Source organism: Triturus cristatus, chromosome 5_1 (genome assembly GCF_964204655.1).
Source record: "Triturus cristatus chromosome 5_1, aTriCri1.1, whole genome shotgun sequence".
In the NCBI taxonomy this organism is placed as follows: Eukaryota; Metazoa; Chordata; class Amphibia; order Caudata; family Salamandridae; genus Triturus; species Triturus cristatus.
The window spans coordinates 164208597-164229748 of NC_140587.1; the positions used below are offsets into that span (position 1 = coordinate 164208597).

General features: G+C 46.2%; 1 protein-coding gene across 1 annotated transcript in view; it reads right to left on the bottom strand.

The window, feature by feature from the left end:
- The window catches only part of LOC146830523 (acidic mammalian chitinase-like), a 277219-nt gene that overhangs the window by 16164 nt on the left and 239903 nt on the right, over window positions 1–21152 (bottom strand). The window contains exon 9 of the mRNA XM_085604048.1: window positions 20464–20586. Coding sequence (XP_085460174.1) covers window positions 20464–20586 — 123 coding nt within the window. The remainder of the gene's footprint in view (window positions 1–20463; window positions 20587–21152) is intronic.

Sequence of the window (21152 nt, forward strand, 5' to 3'; positions counted from 1 at the left end):
TTGTAATGCAATAATCAAGGGCAACGAAATATTGCATCCTACCAAAGGAACAGTCATAAAACTGAGAGTAACGGGCACATGTGACAGCAACAACGTCATATATATGTTGAAATGCCCGTGTGGCATCGCATACGTTGGAAAAACCCAGAGAAAAATCAAGACAAGGATAATAGAACACAAAAGCAGCCTCAGACTTAAGAACACCAAATCCACAGTAGCTACACATTTCAACCTACAGCACCATAACCCAAGCCAACTGCGTTTCTGTATACTAAAACAGGTACCAATCCTTTCAGGAAGAGACAATTCTCAACATCTCTTACAAAGAGAGATATTTTGGATTACCAATCTGAACACTCTACAACCGATGGGGTTGAATGAACGGTTAGATCCTAATTGTTTTCTATGATTTGTTACTAGATCATACTCTCATTCATTCATGGACTTGGATTCACATTGACAATTCACTCGTATAGAGTATTTTTTTGGTTTTATCGTGTAAATTACCAGGTACATTTGTTTTCTTGTAAGTACTATGTTTCTAACCTCATGCAAAATTTACTACACATCAATCAGGTATCTTCTGTTGTTTTATCTTTTTCCTTACCCTTTCCCGGTCCACACACCGTTTTAACTTTATTGACACCGCTTGATGAGCATCAAAGTGTCGACACTCGTTAAACCCATCAGAATACGCAGTAATATCGAACATTCTCTCCACTTTAATGATAGCGACCAAGTTCGTTATTACGCGCGTCTAATATTCTTAAGCGCTAATATTCTTAAGCGCAATTATTTTAACAAGAAAATAGAGTGGAGTTCGCTCGGGCACAGTCTTTCTTCGCTGTTGGTAGTCACGTGATCTCTACCGTTATATCTTCTACACACCGGGATCAAACTTTTCCGAAGAAACTCGAGACGTTTCTCGAAAGGTTACCGATCGAACCGTTACAATCTGATATTGAGGTAAGCGAGGACACACGGGTGTCGTTGGCACCACATATTCTTATTTTCGTTGATTAATATACGTATACGTTACAACGTTCCTCCCTTCGTTTTCAGAAAAGTTTATCGATATTTGTGGTTCTTTTTGCGACATGGATTCAAGATTTCTATGAATCTAGTATTCAGGTCAGAATCTATTCTAACTTATCGGCAATACCATAACACACTATCCGAGTATTTGTGAGCATGCACGCTTTGGTTACCATGCACGTACTGACCACAGTTCACTGCCGACTTCACAGTATCTAACCTGCTTATTTTCTGAGCACGTATTTTACGGTTTCCACGCATGAACTTTCCGGACATATTATACTTTTGTCCTTTGGGATTTTATCTTCATTAACCTAAACAGCACCTGGTTTGTATTCAAGTCACGAATCAACGGATTAACCTGTTAGCTCACCTCTCCATCTTCCACGTGGTCCGGTACTCTTGACCCTTCATTTTTTCCTCTTTCACCATTCATAATTTCGAAACATCATCACTCACAGCATGAGAACAATGCAATTGATTGTTTGTTAATTTGTGTTATACCTTGTTATATGTCATTTGTTTGATGTTTTCAGCATACAAGCCCCCTGAGGAAGGGTTCGCCCGAAATGCATAGGGCAGAAATGCGATGAAATGAAATTGATTGATTGAAATCCATGAATACCACAGTATGAATATCATATGAATTTCCAAAAGAACTTTTTGAAATAAATGATGTCTTAATACTACGAATTTTACAATCATTGCACAATTACTTAAACATGTTCCAAAGAACGGTGTGCTGAGTAAGAGACGTTATCCCTACGGGAATCAACGCACTCATCTACAGTTTCTACCACACCCTCTTGCCCAGGAGGGAGCACTTACCAGGCACCCTAAATTAATTCAACTTTGATCACCTTACTACAAGGAGTGCGAGGATCCACATTCCATTTGGAGTTCCCATTTAAAAAATTTGAGTCACTTTGTATACGACCAATAGACGAGCAGTTGTTGGTGATTGTTGAGGTGGTGGAGCTGACTGTAGGGATGCAGGAGATGGAGATGAGACTGAAGATCGTGGATCAGGGCTAGAGAGGCGGAGAGACAAGGAAGAAAAACAGAAACAAGCCCGAACAGAGAAGGTGAAAGAAAGCAAGGCGCAGCAAGGTTTTAGAAGCAAGTAGACAAAAGGGAACAATAGCGGAGCCTCTGCAAAGCTGTCTAGTTTATGACAATGTCTGTGTCATTTGGGTACATTTGGAATTCTAGACCTTTTGAGGCGATACCACCTATTACTGGACGCCTGCAGGTCTCGAAAAGTAGTGATCAGGCAGTCTAGTAGTGTGGTACCTGGTAGAGTTTGTTGGTGTATTTGCATAGAAAATGGCCTAGCTTGGCGTGTTATCCCCCTATTGAGAGAACAGGTCTTAGCCAGTGGGGGCTATTTCTTGAATGCCAAGTCTTATCCAAAGTGAAGGAGTAATAAGTCATTGTTAGACCTGGCATCATTGGCATGAGTCTCTCCTCCATTTTTTTCTGTTTGCCTCCTCTGTTTACGATGTTTTTGCTGGAATATTGCTTTGGGCACTGTGCCACTGCTGATCAGTGCCACAGTGCAAGTGCTCCCTATGTTAAATTGTTACATTGATTGGTGTTACCATGATTGGCTTGGTTGACTTACTGTTCAGACCCTAGTCTAGTGCACTGCGTGTGCCAAGGGCATGTAAGTTGACTGCTGCTGGTGGGCTTGCAGCACGGGTTGTGCCACCCACAGAAGCAGCTTGTAAAATGTGTCTCAGGCCTGCCACCGCAGCGCCTGCGTGCAGTCCCTGACTGCCATGTCGACTTGGCAAGGAAACCTGCTTGCCAGTCTCTAAACCTTCACTTTGCCACATTTCAGACACCTCTATGGTAGGCCCTAGGGCAAGGTGCATTGTTGGTAAAAGGTAGGTCATGCCCTGATGTGTGTGGCATGACCTAATAGTGAATTACAGCCATTTTCGTTTTTCACTATTGAAGGGCTACCTGCCTCCAATAGGCCAGACTGGGCAGACTGATTATTAACTCCATTATAATCTATCTGACTCAGGGAGCATGGTAGCAGGTCGAGTTTAGTATCCCTGAACTCAGAATTTAATAACACACCCTTTAGGATGGATGGTTTTTAAATTCTATGTTTGAAAATAGCCCTTTTAGAAAGTGGCTATTTTCTTTTCCAACTATCCACCGGTCTCTGCTGGTTTGGTGTGTGTGTCAGGGGCTGGGTGGCTCCAGAGGTCTGAATGAGTCAGTGTGGGGTGAATGAGGCATTTACACATAGAGTGAGGGAAGAGTAGCCTGCCCTGCCTGACACAATGCTGGCTCCACCTCCTGCTGGGCGACTGATAGCCCTGCTCCTGCCAGTGACAATACTGGCTCCGCCTCCTGCTGGGCGGCTGAGGACTCTGCCCTGCTCAGTAAATAGGCCAGGTGCCTCTGCCTGGCAACACCCACAACGAACCTGAGATGGGGGGAATTTCCCTGCTTGGACAAAGGGAACAAAGGAGAAAAGGGGTATAAGAGAAGGACCCCTGAACCAAGAACTTAGATCACTTCTGACAAGGAAACCTGTACCAAGGACAAGAAGCCTGCTGATCTAAGGACTTGCCTCCCCTTTCTGCCAGAGTGCTGTTTTGCTGTGGAGGAACCTGAAAGCTGCTTCTTTATTTTTGCCAAGGAACAAGGAGAGAGGAACTTGGTGTGTACTCTCTGAACACTTGCTAGGAAATCTCCAAGGGCTGGAAGAGTGCCAGTCTCCTGTTGAAGTCACAGGGCCAAAGGACTTCACCATCTGCTGAATTGCTGAATTGCTGGAAAGTGTTGTTTCCAGTACACCAGGGAAAACCTGCAGTCTCGATGCCGCCGACGCCGCCGACGCCGCCGAATCCAGCTCGACATCGTGAGTAACGGCTCCAGTGTCCCGAGCCTTCGACGCCGGCCGCCGGGCCCGATCGACGCCAGCAGCAACGCCAGTGAGCAGTGGGTATCGGCCCCGGCTCCAAGTGACCCCGTCTCGACGCCGGTATCGACGCCAGTGAGGAGTGAGTATCGGCTCCACCTCCAAGCGACCCCGTCCCGACGCCGCTGCTGATCGCATCGACTCAACGCCCTTCTCGACGCCGTGAGCGCTGCTCCGGCCCGACATCCCTCGACGCCGCTGCAGATCAACCCGACTCCGAGGCACAATCGACGCCGACCTCGACGCCGGCATCTCGATGCCGTGGATCACCGTTTTCTTCATTTCTCAAGGTACTGTACTCGTGGGGTCTGTTGCAACTCCAGGCTCGACGTAGCGCTCCTCGCGGTCGACGCCGAACCTTGGGAATATAATAGACTCGACGTCGTGTGACTCCTGTGGGGGTTACATTGTTGCCAAAGAACGGTGTTTCAGAAGAATACTTAATTTTGTTGCTAAAGAACTATTTGCCAAGAAGAAACCTTACTTGAACTATTATTTTTTCCTTCCAAAGAGTATTTATTAAGACTGTGGTATATTTTTGTCGTTATTTGGTCTTGTGCTAAACCTTATATAAAAATACTATTTTTATAATAACTTCTGTGTCGTGTCCATCTGTAGTGTATTCACTTAATTACTGTATGTGGTCATAAATGCTTAACACACTGCCTCTGGGATAAGCCTGTCTGCTCTGCCAAGCTACCAAGGGGGTAGCAGGGGTTATCTGAGTGTGTAATCCCCTTGCCCTGACTAGAGTTGGTAGGTCCCTATTTGTCAGAAGTGTATACCTCTGCCAACTAGAGACCGCCGGTTCTAACATTGGTGGTCAGCGGTGAGGATTGAACTTTGCATCTATGACTCATGTGCAGTGATCTGTGTACGCTACATAGTGAAAGCAGACCATAACGCAGCCACAATCTGTTCTGGTAGGATATTCTATTTTTGTTCTCCGCTTTCCTGGAGCTTATTCTTTAAACACTGCCAGTTTTGACCATGGAAAATGCCGGAGCTGCTACCCCTTCTCTTATTGTTGTGGAGGAATTTGATAAGGAGAAGATAGAATCCTACAAGCTAAAGGATCTAAGAGGATTTTGCAAACAGTTTAAAGTTCCTACCACAGGTCTCAAAGTGAGAGGCGACTTCATCAAAGCGCTGAAGGCCTGGTTAGAGGCCAGAGATCCCTCTGATCCGGGGGTGGTACCGGAAGAGGAAGAGGAAGAGGAAGAGGAAGAGAACCTGAATGGGCACGTGTCATCTCCCGGCAGCAGTGTTTCCTCTAAGAGCCTTTCTCCTGAAGAGTTGGAAGACAGGGAGAAGGAGAGGGAATATAAGTTAGAGATGGCAAAACTTAAATTAGGAGGGCAGTTGAAATTAGAGAATGCAAGAAGCAAAAGGGAAGCTGAAATGGAGAGCAAAAGATTAGATTTTGAAAGAGAGAAGTTAGCATTTGAACGTGAGAAGATGTTGAGGGAGATGGAACTTAAAGAAAAAAGTTTAGAGTTGAATCCCTCTGGTGGCAGCGCTCCATCTATGCCTGCAGAAAGTAGGTTTTATTTTCCCAAAGATGTGATCAAAGATTACAGTAAGAATTAAGATATTAGTCAATGGTTTAAAGCATATGAGTTAGCATTGTTGGCACACCGGGTCCCTGAGAAAGATTGGGGAACGGGGTTGTGGAGCCGCTTTACAAATGAAGGGAGAGATACCTTGTTGAGCATGCCTGAAGAGGAAAGGGCGTCTTATACTCATATGAAAAATGCTTTAATGCTGAGATATGGCTTAACTCCAGAAAAGTACCGACAAACCTTTAGAGAATGTAAGAAGTTGCCTGGTACTACGTGGGTTGAATATGTGTCTTTTTTTTGCAGAGCCATGGATGGTTGGATAAAGGGTAGCAAGGTTGATAGTTATGATGCTCTTTATGATTTGTTTGCTTGGGAGCACCTGTCTAATAACTGTTTTCCAGAGCTACGCCAGCACCTTGTTGATAGCAAGATATCTAACCCTAGAAAACTTGCTGAGGAGGCGGACCGCTGGGTCAGTACCAGGGTCCACAAGGGTCCAGTGGGAGACTCAGCCAAAGGTGGGCAGGGTCCCCAGCAGAAGAGTGGGGGGGACAGGGGTAAACAGAGGGAGTTTCAGAAAGGGCCCCAAAGTAATCCCCAAGGGAACCAAGTGAAGGGTTCCCAGCCTCCCCCTGTAAAGAAGCCAGAGGCCCCGACAGGTAAACCTGTTCCAAGGGGCCCCATGACCTGCTACGCTTGTAAGCAGGTGGGACACCGTTATTATGATCCCCAGTGTCCCATGAAGGATTCCAATGCACTACCACGTGCACCCCCTCGTCAGGTGACGAATGTAGCCCTGGGAGGGAATGAGATGGGTGCCCCCGGTGGGTGGGGTCCCGCAGAAATGTCCCTGGTCTCTTTAGGAGACGTGGAAATGGTCCCTCCAACCCCTCTGCCTAATAACACTAAAAAATATAGGCAGTGGGTGACCATTAATGGCCATAGGGTGGAAGCTCTCAGAGACACCGGAGCGAGTGTGACAGCTGTCAAGTGTCACTTGGTGTCCAGAGAGCAGGTGGTCCCTCATGCATTCTACCCCGTTGTAGCTGCTGACAACTCACAGAGTCAGTGTGAGGTAGCTCAAGTTCCTTTTGAGTGGGGTGGGGGGGTCTCAGGTACTCTTCAGGTTGCTGTGAGGCCCGCCATGCCTGTTGATTGTCTCCTGGGCAATAATTTGGAGGACTCCCCTTGGGCTAAGGTGGAGAGAAAAGCGCATCTGGAAATGTTGGGTCTGCCTGAGTGGGTGTGTGCGACCACCCGGTCCATGTCAGTTAGTAAGGGTGTTGATGGGGCCCTGGAGCCTGAAAGTATGGCCCAGGTCCCAACCGTGAAGAGAAGAGGCAGGGGGCGCGGGAAACCGTCCCCCATCGTTCCCGCGGTCCAGGAGGGAGCAGACCCTGAGGGGGATGCCCTGGAACCGACAGGAGAACAAGTGGCCGAACTGGGAGACCTGCCCGAGCTGACCCATTGGCAGCAGGATGGTGGTCCCTCCAGGGAGGAATTTTGTGCTGAACAGAAAGTGTGCCCTTCTCTTGTGGGTATGAGGCAGCAGGCCTCAGCCCAAACGACAGGTGACCAGTCAGGATCACATTGGATTTACTGGGAGAACGACCTCCTGTATAGCGAGCCTAAGGCTGCTGAGCCTGGGTCAGCCCGTGTGCTGGTGGTACCCCAGCGCTTCAGAGCCTTCCTACTGGGGTTGGCTCATGACGTTCCGTTAGCTGGACATCTGGGGCAGGACAAGACCTATGACAGGCTTGTCACCCATTTTTATTGGCCCCAGATGAGAAGGGATTCAGATATCCATTGTAGGACCTGTCAAACTTGCCAGGCAAGTGGGAAAAGTGGGCGGAAGCAGAAGGCTCCCCTCCAACCTTTTCCCGTCGTCAGTACCCCCTTTGAGCGAGTGGGAATTGACATTGTGGGGCCACTGGACCCCAAGACAGCCATGGGCAACAGGTTTATCCTGGTCTTGGTGGACCATGCCACCCGGTACCCGGAAGCCATCCCTCTCCGCACAGTGACGGCCCCCGTGGTGGGACGGGCACTGATGGGTGTTTTCTCCCGCATGGGGTTCCCCAGAGAGGTGGTGTCAGACCGGGGCACCAACTTCATTTCTAATTATATGAAGTCTCTGTGGAAGGAGTGTGGGGTAACCTACAAGTTTACCACTCCTTACCACCCTCAAGGTAATGGGCTGGTTGAGAGATTCAACCGGACCCTCAAAGGCATGATCATGGGTCTTGAAGAACCAATGAGGCGTAAATGGGACGTCCTCTTGCCATGCCTGCTGTTTGCTTACCGTGAGGTGCCACAGAAGTCTCTAGGGTTCAGCCCCTTTGAGCTTTTGTATGGTCACCCGGTAAGAGGACCTTTGAGTCTGGTCAAAGAAGGCTGGGAGCAATCTCCCAGGAAACCTCCCCAGGATGTATATAGTTACATGCTGGCCTTTAGGAACCAGACTCGGCGCTTCAGAGATCTTGCTCAGGCAAATCTGGAGGCCAGCCAGGAAGAGATGAAGCGGTGGTACGATCAGAATGCCACTCTGGTTGAGCTTCAACCTGGTCAGAAAGTTTGGGTCATGGCCCCTGTGGAACCTTGTGCGCTCAAGGACAGGTGGACTGGACCATTTGAGGTTGTGGAGAAAAAGAGCGATGTCACCTACTTGGTGGACTTGAAGTCTCCCAGGAACCCCTTAAGGGTCCTGCATGTCAACCGGTTAAAGCCCCACTTAGAAAGGTCCGAAGTGGGCATGCTCCTTGCCACAGATGCTGGGATGGAGGAGGAGAGTGAGCCTCTTCCTGACCTCCTGTGTGCAAAAGAAAGAGATGGGTCAGTGGATGGTGTTGTCCTCTCTGACACACTGACCCCTGAGCAGCAGCAAGATTGTCGCCATCTGTTGGTACAATTCCCTGATCTGTTCTCCTTAATCCCTGGTGTCACTCAGTGGTGTGTCCATGATGTGGACACTGGGGACAGCACTCCTGTGAGGCACAAGGCCTACAGGGTGACTGAAAAGGTCAGAGCATATATCAAGGAGGAGGTCTCCAAGATGTTTGCCTTAGGGGTGGTTGAGTCCTCTAGCAGTCCTTGGGCCAGCCCAGTGGTCTTGGTCCCAAAGGCTGCAGCGCCTGGTGCTTCACCAGAACTTCGGTTCTGTGTGGATTACCGAGGACTCAATTCGGTCACCAAGATTGACGCGCACCCCATCCCCAGAGCTGATGAGCTCATCGATCGGTTGGGGGCTGCCCGGTACCTTAGTACGTTTGATCTAACGTCTGGGTACTGGCAGATCGCCTTGACTGATGGGGCAAAAGAGAGGTCTGCATTCTCCACACCAGATGGGCACTACCAGTTCCGTGTGATGCCCTTTGGGATGAAGAATGCCCCTGCCACATTCCAGAGGTTGGTTAACCAGGTATTGTCCGGGCTGGAAGATTTCAGCGCCGCCTACCTGGACGATATAGCAGTGTTCAGCACCAGCTGGGAGGAACACTTGCGCCACCTCCAGGAAGTGTTGTTGGCTCTGCGCAGAGCAGGCCTCACAATCAAGGCCAGTAAGTGCCAGATTGGGCAGGGTTCAGTGGTGTACTTGGGGCACCAAGTAGGGAGCGGCAAGGTGGCCCCCCTGCAACCCAAGATAGATACCATCCTGGCTTGGGTACCGCCCAAAACCCAGACTCAGGTGAGAGCCTTCTTGGGTCTCACGGGTTACTACAGTAGGTTTGTCAAGGGGTATGGCAACATTGTGCACCCCTTGACTTCGCTGACTTCCAGGAAGCAGCCGAGACTTGTGATCTGGACTGACGCCTGTCAGAACGCCTTTGACACCCTGAAAACTGCAATGTGTACAGCACCGGTCCTCCAGGCACCCGACTTTTCAAAAGAATTCATTGTCCAGACAGACGCTTCAGAGCATGGTGTGGGGGCTGTTCTAGCACAGATGAATGAGGAGGGCCGAGACTTACCTGTAGCCTTCATCAGCCGGAGGCTACTTCCCAGGGAACAAAGGTGGAGTGCGATAGAGCGTGAGGCATTTGCTGTGGTCTGGGCGCTGAAGAAGCTAAGACCCTACCTGTTTGGGACTCACTTTCGGGTTCAGACAGACCACAGGCCTCTCAGATGGTTAATGCAGATGAGGGGTGAGAACCCAAAGCTGTTGAGGTGGTCCATTTCCCTACAGGGGATGGACTTTACGGTGGAACACCGCCCTGGTACAGATCACGCCAATGCTGATGGTCTGTCCAGATTTTTCCGCCTTAGTGATGAGGACTCCCTGGGTGAAGGGTAGTTCTCCCCACATTTCAGTTGGAGGGGACACGTGTTAGACCTGGCATCATTGGCATGAGTCTCTCCTCCATTTTTTTCTGTTTGCCTCCTCTGTTTACGATGTTTTTGCTGGAATATTGCTTTGGGCACTGTGCCACTGCTGATCAGTGCCACAGTGCAAGTGCTCCTTATGTTAAATTGTTACATTGATTGGTGTTACCATGATTGGCTTGGTTGACTTACTGTTCAGACCCTAGTCTAGTGCACTGCGTGTGCCAAGGGCATGTAAGTTGACTGCTGCTGGTGGGCTTGCAGCACGGGTTGTGCCACCCACAGAAGCAGCTTGTAAAATGTGTCTCAGGCCTGCCACCGCAGCGCCTGCGTGCAGTCCCTGACTGCCATGTCGACTTGGCAAGGAAACCTGCTTGCCAGTCTCTAAACCTTCACTTTGCCACATTTCAGACACCTCTATGGTAGGCCCTAGGGCAAGGTGCATTGCTGGTAAAAGGTAGGTCATGCCCTGATGTGTGTGGCATGACCTAATAGTGAATTACAGCCATTTTCGTTTTTCACTATTGAAGGGCTACCTGCCTCCAATAGGCCAGACTGGGCAGACTGATTATTAACTCCATTATAATCTATCTGACTCAGGGAGCATGGTAGCAGGTCGAGTTTAGTATCCCTGAACTCAGAATTTAATAACACACCCTTTAGGATGGATGGTTTTTAAATTCTATGTTTGAAAATAGCCCTTTTAGAAAGTGGCTATTTTCTTGTCCAACTATCCACCGGTCTCTGCTGGTTTGGTGTGTGTGTCAGGGGCTGGGTGGCTCCAGAGGTCTGAATGAGTCAGTGTGGGGTGAATGAGGCATTTACACATAGAGTGAGGGAAGAGTAGCCTGCCCTGCCTGACACAATGCTGGCTCCACCTCCTGCTGGGCGACTGATAGCCCTGCTCCTGCCAGTGACAATACTGGCTCCGCCTCCTGCTGGGCGGCTGAGGACTCTGCCCTGCTCAGTGAATAGGCCAGGTGCCTCTGCCTGGCAACACCCACAACGAACCAGAGATGGGGGGAATTTCCCTGCTTGGACAAAGGGAACAAAGGAGAAAAGGGGTATAAGAGAGTGCTGTTTTGCTGTGGAGGAACCTGAAAGCTGCTTCTTTATTTTTGCCAAGGAACAAGGAGAGAGGAACTTGGTGTGTACTCTCTGAACACTTGCTAGGAAATCTCCAAGGGCTGGAAGAGTGCCAGTCTCCTGTTGAAGTCACAGGGCCAAAGGACTTCACCATCTGCTGAATTGCTGAATTGCTGGAAAGTGTTGTTTCCAGTACACCAGGGAAAACCTGCAGTCTCGACGCCGCCGACGCCGCCGAATCCAGCTCGACATCGTGAGTAACGGCTCCAGTGTCCCGAGCCTTCGACGCCGGCCGCCGGGCCCTATTGACGCCAGCAGCAACGCCAGTGAGCAGTGGGTATCGGCCCCGGCTCCAAGTGACCCCGTCTCGACGCCGGTATCGACGCCAGTGAGGAGTGAGTATCGGCTCCACCTCCAAGCGACCCCGTCCCGACGCCGCTGCTGATCGCATCGACTCAACGCCCTTCTCGACGCCGTGAGCGCTGCTCCGGCCCGACATCCCTCGACGCCGCTGCAGATCAACCCGACTCCGAGGCACAATCGACGCCGACCTCGACGCCGGCATCTCGACGCCGTGGATCACCGTTTTCTTCATTTCTCAAGGTACTGTACTCGTGGGGTCTGTTGCAACTCCAGGCTCGACGTAGCGCTCCTCGCGGTCGACGCCGAACCTTGGGAATATAATAGACTCGACGTCGTGTGACTCCTGTGGGGGTTACATTGTTGCCAAAGAACGGTGTTTCAGAAGAATACTTAATTTTGTTGCTAAAGAACTATTTGCCAAGAAGAAACCTTACTTGAACTATTATTTTTTCCTTCCAAAGAGTATTTATTAAGACTGTGGTATATTTTTGTCGTTATTTGGTCTTGTGCTAAGCCTTATATAAAAATACTATTTTTATAATAACTTCTGTGTCGTGTCCATCTGTAGTGTATTCACTTTATTACTGTATGTGGTCATAAATGCTTAACACACTGCCTCTGGGATAAGCCTGTCTGCTCTGCCAAGCTACCAAGGGGGTAGCAGGGGTTATCTGAGTGTGTAATCCCCTTGCCCTGACTAGAGTTGGTAGGTCCCTATTTGTCAGAAGTGTATACCTCTGCCAACTAGAGACCGCCGGTTCTAACAGTCATGTTTAATAGTGTCGGATCAAGTGTATAAGTCTAATAATATTAATACTTCTGTGTGACTTTTGTTTCACATACAAAGTAATTCTCTGATATTTAGAACTGTTGTATCTGTGAGCGGTTTGGCCGAAATCTAGATTGGGCTTTTGGGAGAAAATGTTTTGAAACAAGGTAGTTTTTCAGATGTGAAGTAACTATGCATTCCATGATTCTCAACAGTTTAAGTAGGGAGGAGAAGGGTCTGTAATTGACAGCTGAGGTTACACCACTCCTATTTTTTTTAAGAAGAAGAGTTGTGGTAGCTTTTTGACCGTGTAAAACAAGTTCAACCACCACATCTGAGGCCCCGTAGCTCCGGTCTGCTCTTTGTCCTAGGGCTTCTGGGCCCCAACTGTGGTAGGGGGACAAAGAGCAGCCTAGGGCTTCTGGGCCCCAACTGTGGTAGGGGGACAAAGAGCAGCCTAGGGCTTCTGGGCCCCAACTTTGGTGGTTGAGCTTGTTTTCCACTGGTGCCCTGGGGCCTGTCATGATGTGCAAACTAGACCAAGTACACTATTTCCACACTAGACTTACAAGGTATCTCGGTCGAGCAATGGAAGGCTTCTCAGGATCGCAGTGTTGGGGGTGAAGACTCAGAGCTTCAGAAACCCAATAATTCGCAGTCCAGCTCAGTGCTGGACTTTTTAGAAACAAAAGATATGTAATAGATTTTAGGTTAAACAATTTTACCCCCCCCCCCACTTATTCTGAAATCTTGCCGCCTCAGTTCCCTCCTTTCAGGTATATGGTACCCCCCACCATGAGTCAAGGGGTTGCGAAGTTAGGTGCAATTTTCACTAAGTGGTTTCCTCTGGGTAAATGATGGATTACTTTGTATTGCTCTTTAGCCCAAAAAAGGTTTTAATGATATGGATAAATTATTATTGCTGTTTAGTTTTGCTTGTGCTTACAGTTTCTCAGGTGGTGTTACCTGCTTGGCAAGGACTTTTGCTTGGAGGGTACTGACTGGTGTGTGTGTTGGCATACTCTGGTCATCATTATTGGTGGCATAACATGTATGTATATGTGTAAAGTGCACGTTCACCCGGAGGTATCTTGGCACTGAATAACAGATGTTTATTGTTACCCAACTCAAGGGTACTCATTTTATCAATCTCAGGTGGATGAAATGCTAAGTGGACCCGCCAGGATTAGAACCTGTGACCATGAGGTTGAACATAGACCCCTGCAATGTACTCATTAGTCCACTGAGCCACCAGACCCAGCATCTCTTTGTCCTCAGGGGTAGTCTCACCTCTCTCTCTCTCTTTCGGACTGTTTCAGGTGTCAGCTTGACAGACGGCACTTATGAGAACTGATCTTTGGGAGATGCAACCTTTAGCCTGGGTGTTTCTGGCAGGTGTGGCCTCTGGGCTGGGGAAGACTTTCCTCTTCAGTGGTGACTAGCCCCTTGTAGCTGCGCCTCACACTGGCAGTGGCAGCACCAGTCCTCTGACTGTAGGAGTGCCAGTTGGCAGGAATTTAAGCAGTTATGCTTTTTCACATCTAGAACAGCACTGGGGGAGACCAGACCACCTCTTACAGCTCTGGTCTGATCTGTTTGAATACTCGTCTTTTCTGGGTATCCCCACACTGGAGGCTTAGCTGGGTTCTCCTACAGGACAGTCTCCACTCTTGCAGGGTCAGGCCCTCACCTTCCCTCTCTGAGCAGGCAGGCAGACTGCTTCATAGGCTCTAGGTAGACCCACAGGTTCGCCAGTAAGTTTCAGGCCTCAGGTGATGGCCTCTCAACTCTGGGAGACTGACAGACAAGCAGATACTGTCCCTGTTATCACAGCATTTCCTCAAGCACTCTATGAATCACTATCTTCTTTAGTCAAGACAGATTTGGGGCACAGTGGGTTGGTTTGGGTCTCACTTGTATACTTGTTTTCCAGACAGGAGATGTGAATCCACTATCAAAGGTTTTAGAACCCCAATTCAGCAATGCACAAAACTCCTTCTCACATAAAGAAAGAGAAGAATGTGAAGCAACGTCGGGTGTTGAATCCAGATGAAAAGGATCCAAACTGCGGGAAGCGAATATCAGAGACAATGCCCAAGAAGCCAACTCTTAGAGTAAGTGCGGCGTCTGACAATGCACTGGTTGAAAGTGCGTGGAATGCTCCTTTTCCCTTTGAGCTCAAGCGGTCTCTGGTAGGCTCTTGGTGCTGCTTCAGCAAAGATCTAAGTGCGACACTAATAGTATGCCCCATCCTGACGCTCAGGGCTTATCAGGGTGCTACTGAAACAAACTGCCAACTCTTAAAGGGGCATAAACTGAAAAGAGCACTCAATAGGAGGATCATTCTTCCAGTAGATCGAAAATTGAAGCCGGCCTCAAAATAATTGGAATTTCAAATTTCTTGAGGCTCATATTTAGGTTGTCACTGTACCATAACTGGTTGAGGTTCAGACGGAAGCCCGTGATAACAATAGGAAATATATGGCTTCAGTTTAGATAATGAAATAGAGAATTAATTCTCCGTATATTAAGCAACTTTTAAAAAGCTACGGGTTTCATCTGCTGATGAGTTACTTCAAATAGAAAAAAGAATCCTGACTGAAATGTAACTGCCAGTGTATGGACTGGAAGAACATGGGAAGACAATCAAACCTTTGCTCATGGCAAAAGGGAAACAAAATTTGGCCTTGATTTGGCAGCATAGTCGCAATACATCTTCATAGCCCACTGTAATTCCTTCGTACAAATAGAGTATCGGCTGAAATACAGTTTATTTCTTCGAACTAAGGGAGTCTTTTGATGAAGGCCTTCTAGCTCCTCTGGATCCCCCTGTTTGTGTGCCATCTTGCTCTTATCTAAAAAGAGACAGAACTATTTGAACAACACGTTGAGTAGGAATTATAGGCGGCAAATAAACGGGCGATCAATCAGGATAACGATGAGATAAATCCTCCGTTATCACATTCTTTGAAGAAGAAATAAAACCGATGATAAAATCATACTGTTCAAAGACAAATGTGTATCAAACTTGATGACATTTATTTCTGCCTTGAAGATTTCTTAAACATTGCGGATTCTGATGATCTGTTTCAATTTCTGATGTTTCTCAAGTGCTCAGCAAACAAATTTCTGCAGTCAGTACATGCCATCTTCTTTGTAAGTTCTCTCTTGCAGACACTGAGTAATGCCCCTTTAGCAGAACATGAGATAGCTAAGAGGCAGGATGTGCATCATCTCGCTGCTCTTGTAACAAAGCTGCTCCAACTGCTCTTCCAGAGGTGTCTATGTTTACAATAAACTCATGATATGTAGCCTGATGTCGCAGAATCGGCACCCGAACAAGCATCTATCTCTTTAAGTGTCCTGAAAGCATTTTCATCTTTATCATCGCAACATAATTTTCTTCATATAATGTTTTTTAAAGTCACATAATGTCACTAATTATCTCTACAAACTTCTTGATAAATTTGCAAATCCATGGAAACTTTGAGACTCTCAAAGATCTGTATAAGGTCAACCCAGAATAGCTGATACCTTCTTCGGATCGATAAATAGGCCAGATGAAGACATTTTAAACCCAATATCTTGCTTCTCAAATTCACATTTCTACCTTTTACACGGCACAAATTGCTGCTGAAGTCTTGACAACACAAAACATACTGTTCGAGATGTTCCACAGAAGTCTTTTATAACACCAAAATGCCATCCAGATAAATCAATACAAACGTATTCAAGACATCCTATAGAATACTGAATCCATTAAGCACAGAAAGATTGCTGGAGAACTAGACAACCCAAATAGCATCACACAATACTAAAAATGCACGAAAGGAGTATAAAAAGCCATTTTCCACTCATCGCCTTCTTTATGAGCACCAGATGATAAAACCCTCATAAATCAAGTGTAGTAATGGCTCATGCTCCACGGACTGACCCAAAGGAGTCCTTTGTAAGAGGCAAATAAAATCTATCATTATCCTGTTAAGCTACTACAATTAATACAAGGTCAAAGGTATTGGTCTATCTTCTGTACAAAAAACAAATGTACCCCAGCAGGTGATGATGAAGGCACAAAATGTTGTTTTGCAAATTCTCCTGGCAGAAACCCTTTAAGATCACCTTCTCTTTTTTCAGTGAGGGAATAAATAGTTCCAAAAGAAATAACGTCAGGTTCAGTTTGTATGGCACAATCATATTCTGTATGGCGAGGAAGTGAACAGACTTCAGGATAAACTCAAACTGGAGAAAAACATGGTAATGCAATGGCACTGAAGAAAGGTCAGCTACTATTAAATTTGATGTGAAATTTCTCATTTCTTCTGTTGTTACCCAATAACTTCCACAAGCATAACAACAGTCATGGCAAAACTGTGATGGCTATGTTAATGATTGAGTAGAAATAATTGACATACAGATTATGCATCTTCAAACAAGGAATTTCAAACGTTTCAGCATAAGTAGAAGAGGCAAAAACGTCAAATGAGAACATTCCTGCATAATCACCAGAAAACACGTGTAATGGAAATTAAATCTCACAAATTAGACCTTACGTCAGTTTTTGAGCCTCAAAAGTTCCAGTCACTTTAGGAGCCTTCTTAGGTCTCTTAGCAATATCAGTTTTTGATGGCGCAACCTGATCACAAAACATTCCACAGGCACCACTATCAAACAATGCACATATAGTAATGGCCTTCCCATCTTCTATTCACAAAATAAATAGTAGGAGGGAAAAATGTTTATTAGAATTAATGATAGAAAATCCTATATGGTGATGCCAACCACTCTTGTATCCTTCTCTGGAGAAGATTGAAATCCTCCAGTATTTGTCAAAGGCCATATGAAATGTCAAGCGTCACCACAAAATATACATAAAACATGCCTTACACCAACGCCTTATCTCACTATCAATCATAGGCCCCTTCACGGTACCAACTTGCATTTGCTTTTCCTAAGACAATGGGTCGACTGAGTTCTCAGATGGACCAGACAAAGGAGCTCTAGAAAAATCAGAATACCTTCTCCCGGAATTTCTTCCTACCCTTCGTCCCACTTATAATATGCTTTCATTCAATAACATCAGAAAAAAAGCTCTACACTGTAATAGGATCAATTTGTCCTTAATTTCCTCTGTCAGGCTACTTTGAAACAATGTCATCTTAATTCTATCAACCCAGGTTTCAGCTGCTAAATGATGGAAACAGGTCACATAAGTCAATACATCCTCTCCTCTTTGCTAAGGCATCGTCAGCACAATACTCCGAATCAGAACTTCCAAACGTCTTTTTACAGACTGATAAGAAGACATCATAAGACTATATAAGCATCTGAGTTGATTAATAAAAGAGTTGCTCAATCCAATGCTGATCCAGAAAGGCAACTAATGAGGGGCTCCAGATTGGCTTGACCTTAATTGAACTCTGCAGGGCGAAAGGTAACTGGCACCATAAGAGAATCAAAACTTTTCTTAGTTTTACTGGATCCCCAGAAAAATGAAGGGCACTTCAAGGAACTACTGAGATGTATGTAGAACCTGACACCACGGTAAGTCTAAATGCCGAATTCTCAAGATTCGGGAGCCCATTAGTATCACAATCTATCAAGGAATGAATTCTGAGAAGGTCTGTTGAGCCCCTTTTGTGACTGGTTGAGGAATGGGCAACTCCTCCTAGTTGCCATTGGGCCACAGTGCGCAGAATATTATACATGAAATATTATACATGGGTAGAGTGATTCATTTGGCAAGCCAGTGGATCTTGATTGAAGAGGAAGAGAACCATGGAATAAGCTGCCAGGCACAAAGGTTTTCCTGACACCAGGAAAGAGAGAAGCGCCAAGCAAAACCAAGAAAAGAAAATATGAGAAAACCCTCCAAACTGATAAAAGCAAAAATCAGGAACAAAAATAGTAGCAAGGTAGCAAAGATCATGGCAAACAAACTCAGGAAACAAGAAGCTTTGTGTTGCATCTTCCTCTTGTAATAGCTCATTTCTATATACTGACATCAAAGAAAAATAATCTACTGCATCATGGATTGGTAAACTCAAACATCCTCAAATTATCTGACCACCATCTTGGAATGGGCTATTTATAAGGACAGTTATCGCCCTCACTACTGGAATTTGTACAACTGTGGCAATGATACTGATTGCAAGTAGATGAAAGGGAGACGTTCCTTGGATTTAGATAATTGGAAAATATGAGAACGTTCGTGAAATAAATGAGCTATCTAGAAAAGATGAAGGAGGAAGGAGGGTTTGGGATGGAAAGGGAAGATGTACTAAGAAATCCTTTCAAGTAACTAGATTAATGTTGATGGCAAGGACTGGTGCAATGAGTTAAGCATAAGGTGGAAGTGATTATTAAGCATTAGCTAGATATACTTGTGGTAACTGAGACATTGCTGAGAGAATCTAATGATCTGATCTTGACATGACCACACCTCCTGGCTTTCCTGTACCGAGACATGATAGTAAAATGGGTAGGCGTGGTGGGGAAACTAATATTTTTGACCATGTTAAAGCTACCAAATGTATGCTTAGTAGGGTTGGGAACCTGAAATTCTTGCAGATAAATACTTGTCTGAACCAATTCTTCTTTTTTCATCATTGTAGTCTATTACCAAACTGTGAATGTCAGGCTGCTTGTAGGCTTTTTAATGGCTACTATTGTACATATTGGGCATACAGGTGTATGTACGAACTGGTCGCAAAAAGCTGCTGCACATAACACAGAGACTTTTTGCAAGCAGTATTTGTATTTGCCAGCCCACCTAAGTATTAATAGGCTGGCTCACAAAACAAGGAATTGCAGGGAGTGGCAGAATGACCTACCAAATTTATACTAAGCAGGACGCTATTTACGACCACATGTAATTGGCTACAAACTTAAAGGAACCTGGACTGCTTTAAAAAAACATTTTTCATTTTGATAAAACTTCAGTGAGTTCAGGCGGCGGTCCAAGCGACCACTTATTATTCGCCCTGAAGCTGCTAACCCACTCCCCAGATAGGATGGAGATCGAAAGGGACCTCTTACCCTTGCAAATCAGTTACTGCCCTGATCTCGGAGTTGGTAACTGATCAATGTTTTGTGACAGGAGTTATAGTTGTAATCCATTGACACATGGGGTATTTTGAATCGTGATTTGGAAGGAGCGTCCCTATCACCTATTCCAAATTGCAACTCGATAATGATTTCTAAATATTGAATATATATGTAAAAGAGTATTTGTGGTTATAAACCCTGGGGCAGATTTACGAGCCCCTTGCGACAACTTTACGCCGCCGTTGTGTCACTTCTTCGACTCAGCGGCGTCGTAAACAATGCACCAAGTTGCGACATATTTACAATGTGACGCATCTAGTGAGAAGCGTCACGTTGTAAAGCCTTGCGCTACATTATACCTGCCTCAGGTATAATGTATGCAGGGTGGGTGTTCTGATGCAAGAAAGCCTCGTAAAAGTGACGCAGTGAAATCTACAACATTTCACTGAGTCACTTTTAAAACGCCACTGTGTCAAAACCTTGCGCCTGCTTGAAGCAGGCGTAAGGTGTGATGCAGCATAATAGGAATAGGCATTCCTGACCATTGCTGGAGTTGCGTCGTACTTGCGACAAGACTCCAGCAATGCACTGCCCTTTTGCTAAAAGAAGCGTTACGCATCTGTATATCCTTGCGCCACGGTGCGCTGCATTGTAAATGCGACGCATCCATGGAGGGGCAAGGTTTTTTTTAAGTGTGGCAAATTAACTGGCGCATCTCTGCTAATATGTGCCAGTTCTTGTAAATCTGCCTCCCTGTATTTTGCCCAATCAGACAGTTTGCAAACGTGGAACCCTTTGCACATCTGGCCCTTAGTTCTGAAGCCCACTGAGACTACTGTGATGGGTGATTTTATCATTTGGACTGATGCCTCAGACTGTACTGTTTCGGACCTAAGAATGTCTTAGACTACACTCTGGACTTTACACTCGACTGGACAAGCGTTGAATCAAATCACGAGGACTCCACGCTGCCCTGGTCTATTTTAAAAATGCCTCAAGACTTATAAGCTAGAGAATCAATTTTAATAACTGGCTATACCTTGATGCTGATGAAGCACAATTTATAAAATCTGTCATGCCAAACGCTACGTGCTGAGAGATAACATGCTTTGCCCAGAGTCACGCAATCTGGAGTCAAGAACCCAAAGGGAGGGTTGGAACCCAGATATCAACGTTCAAATATCAAGACCAACATATCCATGGGAGCTCATCTCCTCCATCTGAAGAATGAAAAACACAGCTATGGCAACAGGACTTCTGTTGGCCTGGACCATCATGAGGACAGTGTGTAAAGTGAGCTGGGACCAACATCTCATTCCAAGATGTGCAGGCAGAGGGCTTACCTTCAATTCAAAGCTGCGCGGGTCATCATAGCCCACCCACTGGTTCCCAAAGCAGGCATATGGAACCTGCTGCTCCTGACTGAACTCAAAGGAAGTTGAGGCTCCGTCTGGGATTTGGCAGATCTACCGATGTTGCATCAGATTGTAGAGGAGAGAACATAAATTAGGTTAGACATGTGAAGCAAAACATAACCTAGCTTGAAAGTAAAAGTGTTTAGCGGTATCACACTCAGCACAGACTTCAGCATTATGTGAACTTGTGATGTTACAAGGCATTTTAAAGATCAAAGTAATCAAAATAATGCCACAGATAGGAAAGTGCAAATCCTGTTGTATTTTACTTATGAAGTATGTTTTTGTTGAGTTCCACGATTAATGTTATCGAGGCATCCGCAGTTCCATTGTGAGGTTCTGGAGCAAGAATTGACCTGTGAAGGCAGCAGAACTTTCCACTGGCTGCTTAGAGATGTCTTATGTGTAACTACATAGCTGTCATTCCTCATAGCCATCCACTCCAGGGTTGTCATTCCCTCCAATTATCCTTCTCGGAGAAGCTAATGATATTTATGCAGTACATCAATCAATCAATCAATCAGTTAATTTGTAAAGCGCACTACTTACCCGCAAGGGTTTCAAGGCGCTGGGGGATGGGGGGTGCTGCTGCTACTGGTCGAAGAGCCAGGTCTTGA